This window comes from Hemiscyllium ocellatum, chromosome 23 (assembly GCF_020745735.1).
Source record: "Hemiscyllium ocellatum isolate sHemOce1 chromosome 23, sHemOce1.pat.X.cur, whole genome shotgun sequence".
Lineage (NCBI taxonomy): Eukaryota > Metazoa > Chordata > Chondrichthyes > Orectolobiformes > Hemiscylliidae > Hemiscyllium > Hemiscyllium ocellatum.
The window spans coordinates 50,491,555-50,506,480 of NC_083423.1; the positions used below are offsets into that span (position 1 = coordinate 50,491,555).

The following is a 14,926-nucleotide window of genomic DNA, read 5'->3' on the forward strand; positions in this document are numbered from 1 at the left end:
CTCTACACCAGCATCCCCCACAAGGATGGCATCACGGCAACAGCCTCAGTACTCAACGCCACCAACTGCCAGTCTCCAAACACCATCCTACAACTCATCCACTTTATCTTCGATCATAACGTCTTCACCTTTGACAACCAGTTCTTCATCCAGACACACGGAACAGTCATGGGGACCAAATTTGCACCCCAATATGCCCGGAGGCATGGTACATTGGGGAAACCGAGCAAAGGCTATGACAACGGATGAATGGGCACCGCACAACAATCAACAGACAGGAGGGTTCCTTCCCAGTTGGGAAACACTTCAGTGGTCCAGGACATTCAGAGCTGAAAATGTGTTGCTGGTTAAAGCACAGCAGGTTAGGCAGCATCCAAGGAACAGGAAATTCGACGTTTCGGGCCAGAGTCCTTCATCAGGAAATGATGTGGAGTCTGTATGGAGTTTGCGCACTCTTCCTGTATCTGCATGGGTTTTCTCCAGGTGCTATGGTTTAAAGTCATTTCCTGATGAAGGGCTCTGGCCCGAAACGTCGAATTTCCTGTTCACTGGATGCTGCCTGACCTGCTGTGCTTTAACCAGCAACACATTTTCAGCTCTGAACTCCAGCATCTGCAGACCTCACTTTTTACTCCAGGACATTCAGCCTCGGACCTTCGGGTGACCATCCTCCAAGGTGGACTTCGGGACAGGCAGCAGAGGAAAGTGGCCGAGCAGAGGCTGATAGCTAAGTTCGGTACCCATAGGGAGGGCCTCAACCGGGACCTTGGGTTCATGTCACATTACAGGTGATCACCATTGCATTACACACACACACACACACACACACACACACTTTCTCACTCATAATCCCCACCCCAGACAGACACACCCACATGCACACATATATTTTGTGGGGTGAATTTGGACTTGCAGAGTTACATTGTACTTTGCTCAAAAACTGCATAGATTCATGTAGAACTCTGAGCTCAAAAACTGCATAAATTTATGTAAAACTCTGTTATCTCACTTTTTAGATTAGAATCAATCTAAACATCAGGTCACAGGGGACTAACACCTTCAACATATTGTCTAGCTATCACCATTGTTAGCAGCTAACCCAAGAATGCAACTTTGAGAAAAAAAGGGTTTTGTGATTTACACATGAAAGAAGTGAAACTATCACTGTATTCTAACAGATGAAAGGCTTAACAGACAATCAATTTTTCAATGTATAATTTCAGTTTCATCACACTGGAAATTTTGCTATAAATTCTGTGTTACAATCCACAATCACCTGATGAAGGAGCATTGCTCCGAAAACTAGTGAGCTTCCAATTAAACCTGTTGGACTATAACCTGGTGTTGTGTGATTTTTAACTTTGATCTTATCACAGAGTTGTAAATGCCTGTAAAACTTCAACATTTCGTGCAGCAGGATTTATTAAGCAGCTGCTGGTAACAATTATTGACTAATGTTCCCCAGAAATAAAATATAAACTCAAACGCCTCCCTACAGTCAGTGGCCCATATCACTGTCAGCAAATATATAGCCACAGTCAGCAGGCTTGTTTGTTGCAATGTTGGTGCCACAAAACACAAATCTTATCCAATCCATAAATTAATGCCTTTGTATTAGGTTCCATGATTGTCATCTGTCTTATGTCCTTGATCTACTTTATGGCCTGACGTAACTGTCTTTTACTCATTTGCCATCTATTTCTGCATGAGTTCTAATTAATCACCTCTTGAATTTTCTCTAGTTGTCAGTAAAATGAAGTTTTCCATGAGTGAATGACATCATTTGACATTTAAAATTCTGGCTTGCTCTGACATTTTGTGCCTGAATGTCAGTCTGTATAGGTGGGACAGGCAAGACAGATGGAAAGATAAACGCTATTTTAGCGAGCAACGTCCCCTTCAGCTTTTCTTCCTCGTTTGTTGAATTATGCTGTATGCTCTTCAAAGGAATATTGTATTCACGTTAACAGCATAGTAATTTGTTCTTGGGATGGGGCATCATTGGCGAGATTAGAAATTGTTGGCTATACCTAAGTACCCTTGGAAAGGTGATGGTCTCCATCACCACCATGGGATGGAGGAATGCAACTTTGTTAATCCTAACTTTAAATGCATAGTGTCCATTGGTATAGCACACTATGCATTGTCATATCGGTGTGAGTGTTAACTGGAGGCTTGGAGATGAACTATTAGCAAAAACAGAGTTTGTTTATTTATTTATAATCAAAGTCTCCCAGCTCTTTCATCACCAATTCCCCCCACCCCAAAAATAAAATCAGTTCCAGTTGGACATTGTAGGACTAGGTAAGGAGTAGCGAATTGGCAACCCTCTTTTCAAATTTCTTAGTTGCCTTGACAGAAATGTGTATTTTTTTAGCATGAACCTATACCTGTCTCTAACAAAAATAGTAATCCCCATGTTTACTGTATCTGTGGAAAGACAATAACATGGTTCTCTTGAGTTAAAAGAAATAACAGTTTTATCCTGTACTCACTCTGAGTTGTAACATCATGCAAACACAAGTATGAAGTTAAAGAGGAGTATGTTTTGTGTATGTCAGTGTTTGGTCCCCTTGCTGAAACCATTTCAATCCACGAAAGCCCCAGTATTAACCTCAGAACTCAAAAATCGATTATCCATATTTTATCACTATCTTTGCTATCCATATGACAATTAATTAACACCATCTTATTTTCTCTTTCAACCTTAACGACTTGATCTTGACGCAGGGTGCGTCCGATTTAACAAGCAGGGGCTTGAGATTTCAACTAGACCTTCAGAGAAAGGCCAGGCGCTCCTCCACAGGATGTGAGAGGAAATTAATGGATTGGTTTCACCAGTTCCCCTTCAGCCTTGTCCTATGGCAACATTGGCAGAGGGCCAGGGTACACACTGTGGACTAGTCGGGAACCATTGAGACCAAATAAAAGGGGAGAAGATAACATTTTAGACAAAAAAGACTTGAAGAAAATGTTTGTGTGTGACCCAGCAGTAAAAATAATGCATCATAGCACCATTGTTATGGAAAATTATTCCAATGTCCTGGATATGGCATTATCAATAATATGGGGGAGGCATTGGTTTTGTGGTAATATTGCTGGACTGTTTAATCCAGAGACTAAGGTAATGTTCCGGGGACCCAGGTTCGAATCCCACCACAACAGAATCTGAATTCAATAAGTATATGGAATTAGGAGTCCAATGATGACCGTGAATCCATTGTTGATTTTTGGAAAAAAACCCATCTGGTTCCCTAATATCCTTTCAGCCATCCTTACCTGGTCTGGCTTACCTGTGACTCCAGACCCACAGCAATGCCTCTGAGTCTTAACTGTCCTCTGGTCAATTAGGGATGGACAATAAATCCTGCCTAGCTGGTAATGCCCTCATCCCATGAATGAATAATTATTTTAAAAAAGTAAAGTTGCCATAGACCAAGCCAACCACAGAACTGCTGTCTTTGTTTGAGAAAGAGATGACTGATGGTGGTTGATCACAGACCAGATGAGGTTGAAAAGGTGATTTCTTCATGGTATACTTAGCCAATGTGGGAATATCTACATCAATAGTTATCTTGAAATAATGTTTTTGAAATCTCAATGTTTTTGTGTCATTTTCAAAAGGCATTGAATCCCATTATAAATGGGAAGTTACCATTAAGATGTTACATTTCATACATGATTTGGAGATGCCGGTGTTGGACTGGGGTGTACAAAGTTAAAAATCATACAAAACCAGGTTATAGTCCAACAGATTTAATTGGAAGCACACTAGCTTTCGGAGCGATGCTCCTTCATCAGGTGATAGTGGAGGACTCGATCGTAACACAGAATTTACAGCAAAATTTTACAGTGTGATGTAACTGAAATTATACATTGAAAAATTGATTGTCTGTTAAGCCTTTCATGCAGTGATAGTTTCACTTCTTTCATGTGTAAATCACAAAACCCTTCTTTTTAAAGTTGCATTCTCGGGTTAGCTGTTAACAATGGTGATATCTAGACAATATGTTGAAGGTGTTGGCCCCCCTGTGTTCTCTGTCTATGCCATGATGTTTAGATTGATTCTAATCTAAAAAGTGTGATAGCAAAGTTTTACATAAATTCATGCAGTTTTTGAGGTCAGAGTTCTACATGAACGCATGCAGTTTTTGAGCGAAATACAATGTAACTCTGGAAGTACAATTCACCCCACAAAATATATGAGTGTGTGTGTGTGTGTGTGTGTGTGTAATGCAATGGTGATCACTTGAAATGTGACATGAACCCAAGGTCCTGGTTGAGGCCCTCCCTATGGGTGTCGAACTTAGCTATCAGCCTCTGCTCGGCCACTTTCTTCTGCTGCCTGTCCCGAAGTCCACCTTGGAGGATGGTCACCCGAAGGTCTGAGGCTGAATGTCCTGGACCACTGAAGTGTTCCCCAACTGGGAGGGAACCCTCCTGTCTGTTGATTGTTGTGCAGTGCCCATTCATCCGTTGTCGTAGCCTTCGCTCAGTTTCTCCAATGTACCATGCCTCCGGGCATCCTTGCCTGCAACATGTAAGATGGACAATGTTGGCTGAGTCACATGAGTACCTGCCATGCACAAGGTGGGAGGTGTTCCCACACATAATAATGGTATCTATGTCCACAATCTGACACGTCTTGCAGCGTCCACCGTGACAGAGTGATAGACAGTGTCTATCTTATACGTTGCAGGCAAGGATGCCCAGTGGCATGGCACATTGGGGAAACCGAGCAAAAGCTACGACAACGGATGAATGGGCACTGCACAACAATCAACAGACAGGAGGGTTCCCTCCCAGTTGGGGAACACTTCAGTGGTCCAGGACATTCAGCCTCGGACCTTCGGGTGACCATACTCCAAGGTGGACTTCGGGACAGGCAGCAGAGGAAAGTGGCCGAGCAGAGGCTGATAGCTAAGTTCGGTACATAGGGAGGGCCTCAACCAGGACCTTGGGTTCATGTCACATTACAGGTGATCACTATTGCACTATATACACACACAGATATTCCTACACACACACATTCTCACATACACACAGACACAGGTACACACAGATGTGCACACAGACACCCACACACACCTTATAGATACACATACTCTTACACTCACACATGCACCCCCTCACTGACTTAAGACACTCTGCACTCACTACACACACACATACACTTTCTCATACTCACAACCCCCACCCCAGGCAGAAACACACACACAGACAGACAAAGACCCACATGCACACATATATTTTGTGGGGTGAATTTGTACTTGCAGAGTTACATTGTACTTTGCTGAAAAACTTCATGCATTCATGTAGAACTCTGAGCTCAAAAACTGCATTAATTTATGTAAAACTCTGTTATCTCACTTTTTAGATTGGAATCAATCTAAATATCATGGCGTAGACAGAGAACACAGGGGGCTAACACCTTCAACATATTGTCTAACTATCACCCATTGTTACAGCTAACCCGAGAATGCAACTTCTGAAAAAAAAGGTTTTGTGATTTACACATGAAAGAAGTGAAACTATCACTGTATTCGAACAGATGAAAGGCTTAACAGACAATCAATTTTTCAATGTATAATTTCAGTTACATCACACTGTAAATTTTTGCTATAAATTCTGTGTTATGATCGAGTCCTGCACAATCACCTGATGAAGAAGCGTCGCTCCGAAAGCTAGTCTGCTTCCAATTAAACCTGTTAGACTATAAACGAGTGTTGTGTGATTTTTAACATTTCATACAGGTTTTAAAGCGGTGTAGAATCCCCTACAGTGTAGAAACAGGCCCTTTGGCCCAACAAGTCCATGCTGACCCTCTGAAGTGTAACCACTCAGACTCATTCCCCTACCCTATTATCCTCCGTTCACACCTAGCCTACACATCCCTGAACACTGTGGGCCATTTAACATGGCCAGTTCACACAAACTGTACATCTTTGGGCTGTGGGAGGACACCAGAGGAAACGCATGCAGACACGGGGAGAATGTGCAAACTCCACACAGTCTCCCAAGGCTGGAATTGAACCCAGGTCACTCTGCTGTGAGACAGCAGTGCTAACCACTGAGCCACCGTGCCACCTTCGAAACTAATGAATGAAATACAATTTCACATTGTATTTGACCAAATGTATATGCTATGCATTTTTTGCTAGGTAAGTGTAACAGTCAATCCTTTGATGTTCAGTTTCTACTGCTTGTAGTAGATGAGTTGGAATTAATGTGATTTTACCACCGATGCCATGCACGATAAAACCAAAATTCAAAGTAACCAGCAATTTTTTTTAAAATTTGCACTTAGCAGCTACTTCTCCTAGTTATGAGCAGTTGCATCCAGAATTTCATCATTAATCACACTTTAACTAACTTCACCAGCTGATTGATGTTTGATCTATTCTACCTGAAATTGGCAAGTTCTTATTGAATTGCCTGAAATAGCCAATGTACTTATTAGATTCTAAGTGGAACCTTTTTAATTGCTGTCACATAATAGTAACCAGTCAACAGCATGTTCTTCGTATTGAAGGCTGCCTATGATGAGCATGGACAATGTAAAGACAATGGAGACTGTACTTTAGAAAGATTGCTCTGTTGTACAACGTGTCATTGACAAAAAAAATCTGGAAAATGTCATTCAAGAATGACTAGTTTGTAGGGACTTCCATTGACCTGCAATTGTTGCTCACATATATCACCTTATACAAGTGGGATACAAACTAATTTATCTCTTTCAACTCTTGCCCAACAGTGGGAGAGGGATGTAGGAAACGAAGAAAAGTCTTCTGCCAGATTACACAGCACCTGATGGAAAACCATGAAATGTGGAAGAAGGTAATTGAAGAGGAACAGAGGAAAGCAGAGCTCGAACAGCAAGACCAGTCCTCCCTGCATCAAAGCTCAGAGACAATCCAAGCAATTACTGAGGAAGAGGAGGAGAAGAATAACGAAGAATCAGAAGGGACGTCTGAGACGCAAATTACTTTGAATCCAAACACAATCAATGAGACATTAGGAGATGATAAAAATGACTGAATTGTGCATCAATGTTTTTTATTCTGTTCCAGCACAAGACTTTGACACAATACTGTAGATGTTTAGGACAATGTGCCTACAGCTGTGATGGTGTAAAGTTGCTATGAAGGAGAAGAACGGGACTAAAGAAACCTCACCAAGGAAGCTTCTGAATTGCACCACTGGCTGAATTAGACTTTGAACACTCAATGGTTATCCAGTAGAACTATGGTGTACTTCTTCATTGACATATCTTGTTTAACAACACACGCATCTGTAAAAGGAAAACACACTGACTTGTTGTCCGACCACAGTGGCCGTCAAAATGAAGGAAGACGTACTTCTAAAGCAAATACGTCGCAGAAAATGCTGTGGTACTCAGTCTGTAGCTTTTGCTCTATTTTGAGTGAAAGTTAAAAGCTTTATCAGAGTTATGACATGGCCTGCCAATATCCTTTGTGTACATAACCTTGTAGCTCACCAGCTTTGTATAAGCAATCTCTGTGTAGCTGTAGTACTTGTACATTGCGAAAATGGACATGAACAAATGTTTTAGAAAAAGACTGGCAGACATATGGAGGGCCATTTCACTTTATAAAAGGTACATGCTACAAGCCAAACTCCTAGTTAAGGATTTATATCCATTTTGAATATTTTTATTGTTTATTTACATTCAATGATAATTACTTGCAAAAGATAACAGTTTATTGTAGATATAAAGAACATTTTCTATTGGCTTTTGTAAATAGCATGCTCTCAAACCAATTTTGTGATTTTGTAAAGATGGTTATGAAAATATCACATTTGAAAAATTCTTATTGTACTGACATGACTTAGTACATTCTTATATTATGCCAGCATAATTTAGTACATGCAAGTTGAGGTACGTACTGAACTTTAAAAGATGATCATTATTCGGATTATATTCGCATTGACCCTTAAGTTACTGTTTACTGCTGATGGTACTGAGTTGATTTGCAATAGAATTACAGTACAGCCTGACACTTCCTGAGGGCCCACTCTCTGTGCATCTTACATATTGTGTGATAGTTGGTGCTGTGAATTACAGTACTGTTTCCTTTTACTATTTGAGTCCATCTAGGAATGAACTGTTGGACAGTCTAACACAGCATCAGTTTACGTTGAAGTTATTCGGTTTGTCTCCACACCTTGCATGAGTTGTTTGAAAACTAATATTTACTGAGTTAAGAGTTCCCCTTTCTTCAATCGTGATTATCATTTCATATTTTTCATTCTTTATTTGGGTCAAAGAAGTATCCCATGATGAGGTTTGATGGATCTAAAAACCTGTGTTCCCTTCTAATAAAATACTCCAGTCCATAGATAAAACTATAATGCTATACAATACATTGTGGGTTCATGTCAAATTCGCGAACATTGTCTTTTGCCGAGGTTAGGCAGGACTGAAGAATTGTGTTTTCATACAATTTCAGAACTGTTGATGTTTGAGTCAAGTTAGCGTTTTAATATTCATGAGCTCCACCTCCCAGCAGTGACCCCTGAAGGGCTTGTTCCTGTGCTGTTCAATATTCTATGTTCAAAACTGAGTTTGATTGGTTTTGCTTAGGCAGGGAAGGGTTAGAAAATCAAGGTAGAGAGATGGAGTTAAGGTATAAATGAGCTATGATCTGTTTGAATGTTGGATGAGGCTCCACCTGATGAATGGCCTACAGTTGTCCCCATATTCCTAAGACCTTAATGTTCATTCAACTCTGGGCTGAACCTTACCATTTGTGGCTAAGTGGGAGTCACGATCTGTTTGGTGCAATGAGTCTTGCATTGAGACTGAGCGCATTTGCTCACCATGTCTTGCCAAATTCACCACATTAGTTGCAGCTGGAGCCCTCGTGATGAGAATCACGTCCTACCTCTGCCCCAGCTTACCTTGTGCCGTTCACAGAGGAACGTATCGCTCACAGAGGACCTCCACAAGAGCAGCATCCCTTGGGGCCACGTCATCTTCAAAGCCCATTGCACACTAGTAGGCATGCTGCCATTTACATAGCCTGCTCCTCGGCTGTGTTAGGCATCAGGCAGAGGAGGAGAGGCTCACACGTTGGCTTCTTGGAGAGGGACATGGGGGCACTTTTGGATGGGGTAGTGGAGTGGAGAGGAGTCCTCATCCCAGAGGACTGGCAGAAGTGGACACACCACCACACTATGTCAGCCTGGTCAGGTCAGCACCATCTCCAGGATGAGGCAGACTGGACATCAGTGCAGGAAGAAGGTCAGTGATCTCCTCCGCTCTGCCAGGGTAAGTGTAATACTCGGCCCTCTACTGCCTCACACTTCACTGTACACCAATCTCCCAGCAAAGCTGTGACACCCCTTTTGTTGCATGAAACCCCTTCCCTCACTCTCTGTTGTTACCTCCCCATCCTTCTATATGATTAAATCCCCCTCCTCATGTCCGGTATGCTGCTTGCCCACTCTCTCAGAACACCTCACCAATGTGTGCCATCCCTTACAGCTGTACCACACACTTGTGCCTTACTCATTTGGCCCCTTTGTGCAATTGCAGGAGAAGACATCCCATAATATGTCAGAATGATGTCAGAACATGAGTGGCATGAGGGGCTGTATTGGACATCTGTGTCCTCAAACATACCCCCACTCCCCACAACTGCCACCACGCTGACCAGAGAAGACAGGGACTGCTCCTGGGAGTGGGGGGTGGGGGCGGTGGGGGGCGGAGGTGTGGAGGAATGTGGAGACATCAATCTCCTGACAGCCAGGCAAGTGACATTAGTCATCCCCTATTAACCAGGTGTCAGGTACCACTCCAGACCACTGGCTGGGAAGCCTTGTGCCTTAGAGTGCCCACAAGGAGACAGCTTGGTGCCAGGAGGTGCCCAACCAGAGCAAAGGGTTCTCTTCCTGGAGCCTGCACAGTTTCCATCCAAGAGAGTGCACATATGGCCAGATTCTCCACCACCTCCTCCAACTACACCTCAACTACACCTCCAACTGCACCACCTCCTCCAACTACACCCCCAACTGAACTACCTCCTCCAACTACACCCCCATCTGTACCACCTCCTCCAACTACACCCCCAACTGCACCACCTCCTCCAAATACACAAACTAAACCTCCATCTGTACCACCTCCTCCAACTACACCCCCATCTGTACCACCTCCTCCAACTACACCTCCAACTGCACCACCTCCTCTAACTACACCCCAATCTGAACCACCTCCTCCAACTACACCTCCAACAGCACCTCCAACAGCACCACCTCCTCCAACTACACCTCCAACAGCACCACCTTCAACTACACCTCCAACAGCACCACCTCCTCCAACTTCACCCCCATCTGTACCACCTCCTCCAACTACACCCCCATCTGTACCACCTCCTCCAATTACACCTCCAATTGCACCACCTCCTCTGACTACACCTCCATCTATACCGCCTCCTCCAACTACACCTCCATCTGTACCACCTCCTCCAACTACACACCCATTTGTACCACCTACTCTAACTACAGCTCCAACTGCACCACGTCCTCCAACTACACCTCCATCTGTACCACCTCCTCCAACTACACCTCGACTGCACCACGTCCTCCAACTACACCTCCATCTGTACCACCACCGCCAACTACACCTCCATCTATCCCACCTCCTCCAACTACACATCCATCTGTACCATCTGCTCCAACTACACCTCCATCTGTACCACCTCCTCCAATTACACCTCCAACTGCACCACGTCCTCCAACTACACCTCCATCTGTACCACCTCCTCCAACTACACCTCGACTGCACCACGTCCTCCAACTACACCTCCATCTGTACCACCACCGCCAACTACACCTCCATCTATCCCACCTCCTCCAACTACACATCCATCTGTACCATCTGCTCCAACTGCACACCCGTCTGTACCACCTCCTCCAACTCCACCCCCATCTGTACCACCTCCTCCAACTACACCTCCATCTGTACCACCTCGTCCAACTACACACCCATTTGTACCACCTCCTCCAACTACACCTCCAACTGCACCACCTCCTCTAACTACACCTCCAACTGCACCACCTCCTCCAACTACACCCCCATCTGTACCACCTCCTCCAACTACACCTCCATCTGTACCACCTCCTCCAACTAGACCCCCATTTGTACCATCCCCTCCAACTACACCCCCATCTGTACCACCTCCTCCAACTACACCTCCAACTGCACTGCCTACTCCAACTACACCTCCAACTGCACCACGTCCTCCAACTACACTTCCATCTGTACCACCTCCTCCAACTACACATCCAACAGCACCACCTCCTCCAACTGACCTCCATCTGTACCACCTCCTCTGACTACAACTACAACTGCATCATCTCTTCCGACTACACCTCCATCTGTCCCATCTCCTCCAAATACACCTCCAACTTCACCACCTCCTCCAACTACACCTCCAATTGCACCACACTCCTCCAACTGCACCATCCCCTCCAACTACACCTCCATCTGTGTCTTCTCCTCCAACGACACCTCCATCTGTACCACCTCCTCCAACAACACATTTATCTGTACCACCTCCACCAACTACACCTCCAACCGCACCACCTCCTCGAACTATATCTCCAACTGCATCACCTCCTCCAACTACACCTCCATCTGTGCCACCTCCTCCAAAAATACTTCCATCTGTACCACCTCCTCCAACAAAACCCCCATCTGCACCTCCTCCTCCAACTACACCTCCATCTGTACCACTTCCTCCAACTATATCTCCATCTGTACCACCTCCTCCAACAATACGTACATTTGTACCACCTCCTCCAACTACACCCCCATCTGCACCATCTCAACCAACTACGTCCCCATCTGCACCATCTCCAACTACATCTCCATCTGTGCCATCTCCTCCAACAATACATCCATTGGTACCACCTCCTCTAACTAAACCCCCATCTGCACCACCTCCTCCAACTACACCTCAAACCGCACCTCTTCCTCCAACTACACCCCCATCTGTACCACATCTTCCGACTACACCTCCATCTGTACCACCTCCTCCAACTACACCCCCAATTGCACCAACTCCACCGACTACACCCCCATCTGTCCCACGTCCTCCATTTACATCTCCATCTGTATCACCTCCTCCAACAATACGTACATAAGTACCACCTCCTCCAACTACACCCCCATCTGTACCACTCCCACCAACTACACCCCCATCTGTACCACCCCCTCTGACTACACCTCCATCTGTACCACCTCCTCTGACTACACCTCCATCTGCACCACGTCCTCCAACGTCACCCCCATCTGTACCACCTTCTTCAACTACGCCTCCAACTGCACCACCTCCTCCAACTACACCCCCATCTGTACCACCTCCTCCAACTACACCATCTGTACCACCTCCTCCAACTACATCTCCATCTATACCACCTCCTCTGACTCCACCTCCATCTGTACCATCTCCTCCAACTACACCCCCATCTGTACCACCTCCTCCAATTACACCTACAACTGCATCTCCTCCTCCAACTACACCTCCATCTGTCCAATCTCCTCCAAATACACCTCCAACTTCCCCACCTCAACCAACTACACCTCCAATTGCACCACACTCCTCCAACTACACCTCCATCTGTACCACCTCCTCCTACAACACCTCCACTGCATCACATCCTCCAACTGCACCATGTCCTCCAACTACACCTCCATCTGTACCACCTCCTCTGACAACACCTCCACTGCATCACCTCCTCCAACTACACCTCGACTGCACCACATCCTCCAACTACACCTCCATCTGTACCACCACCGCCAACTACACCTCCATCTGTATCATGTCCTCCAACTACGCCTCCATTTGTACCACCTCCTCCAACTACACCCCCATCTGTACCACCTCCTCCAACTACACCTCCAACTGCACCACCTCCTCTAACTACACCTCCAACTGCACCACCTCCTCCAACTAGACCCCCATTTGTACCACCCCCTCCAACTACACCTCCATCTGTACTACCTACTCCAACTACACCTCCAACTGCACCACCTCCTCCAACTACACCTCCATCTGCACCACCTCCTCCAACTACACCTCAAACTGCACCTCTTCCTCCAACTACACCCCCATCTGTACCACATCTTCCGACTACACCTCCATCTGTACCACCTCCTCCAACTACACCCCCAATTGCACCAACTCCATCGACTACACCCCCATCTGTCCCACCTCCTCCATCTACATCTCCATCTGTACCACCTCCTCCAACAATACGTACATAAGTACCACCTCCTCCAACTACACCCCCATCTGTACCACTCCCACCAACTACACCCCCATCTGTACCACCCCCTCTGACTACACCTCCATCTGTACCACCTCCTCTGACTACACCTCCATCTGCACCACGTCCTCCAACGTCACCCCCATCTGTACCACCTTCTTCAACTACGCCTCCAACTGCACCACCTACTCCGACTACACCTCCAACTGCACTGCCTCCTCCAACTACACCTCCATCTGTACCACCTCCTCCAACTACACCCCCATCTGTACCACCTCCTCCAACTACACCATCTGTACCACCTCCTCCAACTACATCTCCATCTATACCACCTCCTCTGACTCCACCTCCATCTGTACCATCTCCTCCAACTACACCCCCATCTGTACCACCTCCTCCAATTACACCTACAACTGCATCTCCTTCTTCCTACTACACCTCTATCTGTCCAATCTCCTCCAAATACACCTCCAACTTCCCCACCTCAACCAACTACACCTCCAATTGCACCACACTCCTCCAACTACACCTCCATCTGTACCACCTCCTCCTACAACACCTCCACTGCATCACATCCTCCAACTGCACCATGTCCTCCAACTACACCTCCATCTGTACCACCTCCTCTGACAACACCTCCACTGCATCACCTCCTCCAACTACACCTCGACTGCACCACATCCTCCAACTACACCTCCATCTGTACCACCACCGCCAACTACACCTCCATCTGTATCATGTCCTCCAACTACGCCTCCATTTGTACCACCTCCTCCAACTACACCCCCATCTGTACCACCTCCTCCAACTACACCTCCAACTGCACCACCTCCTCTAACTACACCTCCAACTGCACCACCTCCTCCAACTAGACCCCCATTTGTACCACCCCCTCCAACTACACCTCCATCTGTACTACCTACTCCAACTACACCTCCAACTGCACCACCTCCTCCAACTACACCTCCATCTGAACCCCCTCCTCCAACTACACCTCCAACAGCACCACCTCCTCCAACTACACCTCCATCTGTACCACCTCCTCCAACTCCACCCCATCTGTACCACCTCCTCCAACTACACCTCCATCTGTACCACCTCCTCCAACTACACCTCCATCTAACCACCTCCTCCAACTACACACCCATCTGTACTATTACCTCCTCCAACTACACCTCAAACTGCACCTCCTCCAATTACACCTCCACTGCATCACCTCCTCCAACTACACACCCATCTGTACCACCACCTCCAATTACACCTCCATCTGTACCACCACCTGCGACTACACCTCCATCTGTACCACCTCCTTGGACGACATCATGATCTGTACCACCTCCTCCAACTACACCTCCAACTACACCACCTCCACCACCTACACCCGCATCTGTACCACCTCCTCCAACTACACCACCAATTGCATTACCTCCTCCGACTACACCTCCAACTGCACCACCTCTACCATCTACAACTCGAACTGAACCACCTCCTCAAACTACACCTCCATCTGTACCACCTCCTCTGACTACATTTCCATCTGTACCACCTCCTCTGACTACAACTACAACTGCATCATCTCTTCCGACTACACCTCCATCTGTCCCATCTCCTCCAAATACACCTCCAACTTCAC

At 45.9% G+C, this 14,926-nt stretch overlaps 1 protein-coding gene across 3 annotated transcripts in view; it reads left to right on the top strand.

Moving 5' to 3' along the window:
- Positions 1-7,748, top strand: part of pde3a (phosphodiesterase 3A, cGMP-inhibited) — a 481,350-nt gene extending 473,602 nt beyond the window's left edge. For all 3 annotated transcript variants that reach the window (XM_060842973.1, XM_060842975.1, XM_060842976.1), the window contains one exon: positions 6,755-7,748. In XM_060842973.1, the coding sequence (XP_060698956.1) occupies positions 6,755-7,038 (284 nt within the window). In that variant the 3' untranslated portion in view covers positions 7,039-7,748. The remainder of the gene's footprint in view (positions 1-6,754) is intronic.
- The last annotated feature ends 7,178 nt before the right edge of the window (positions 7,749-14,926 follow it).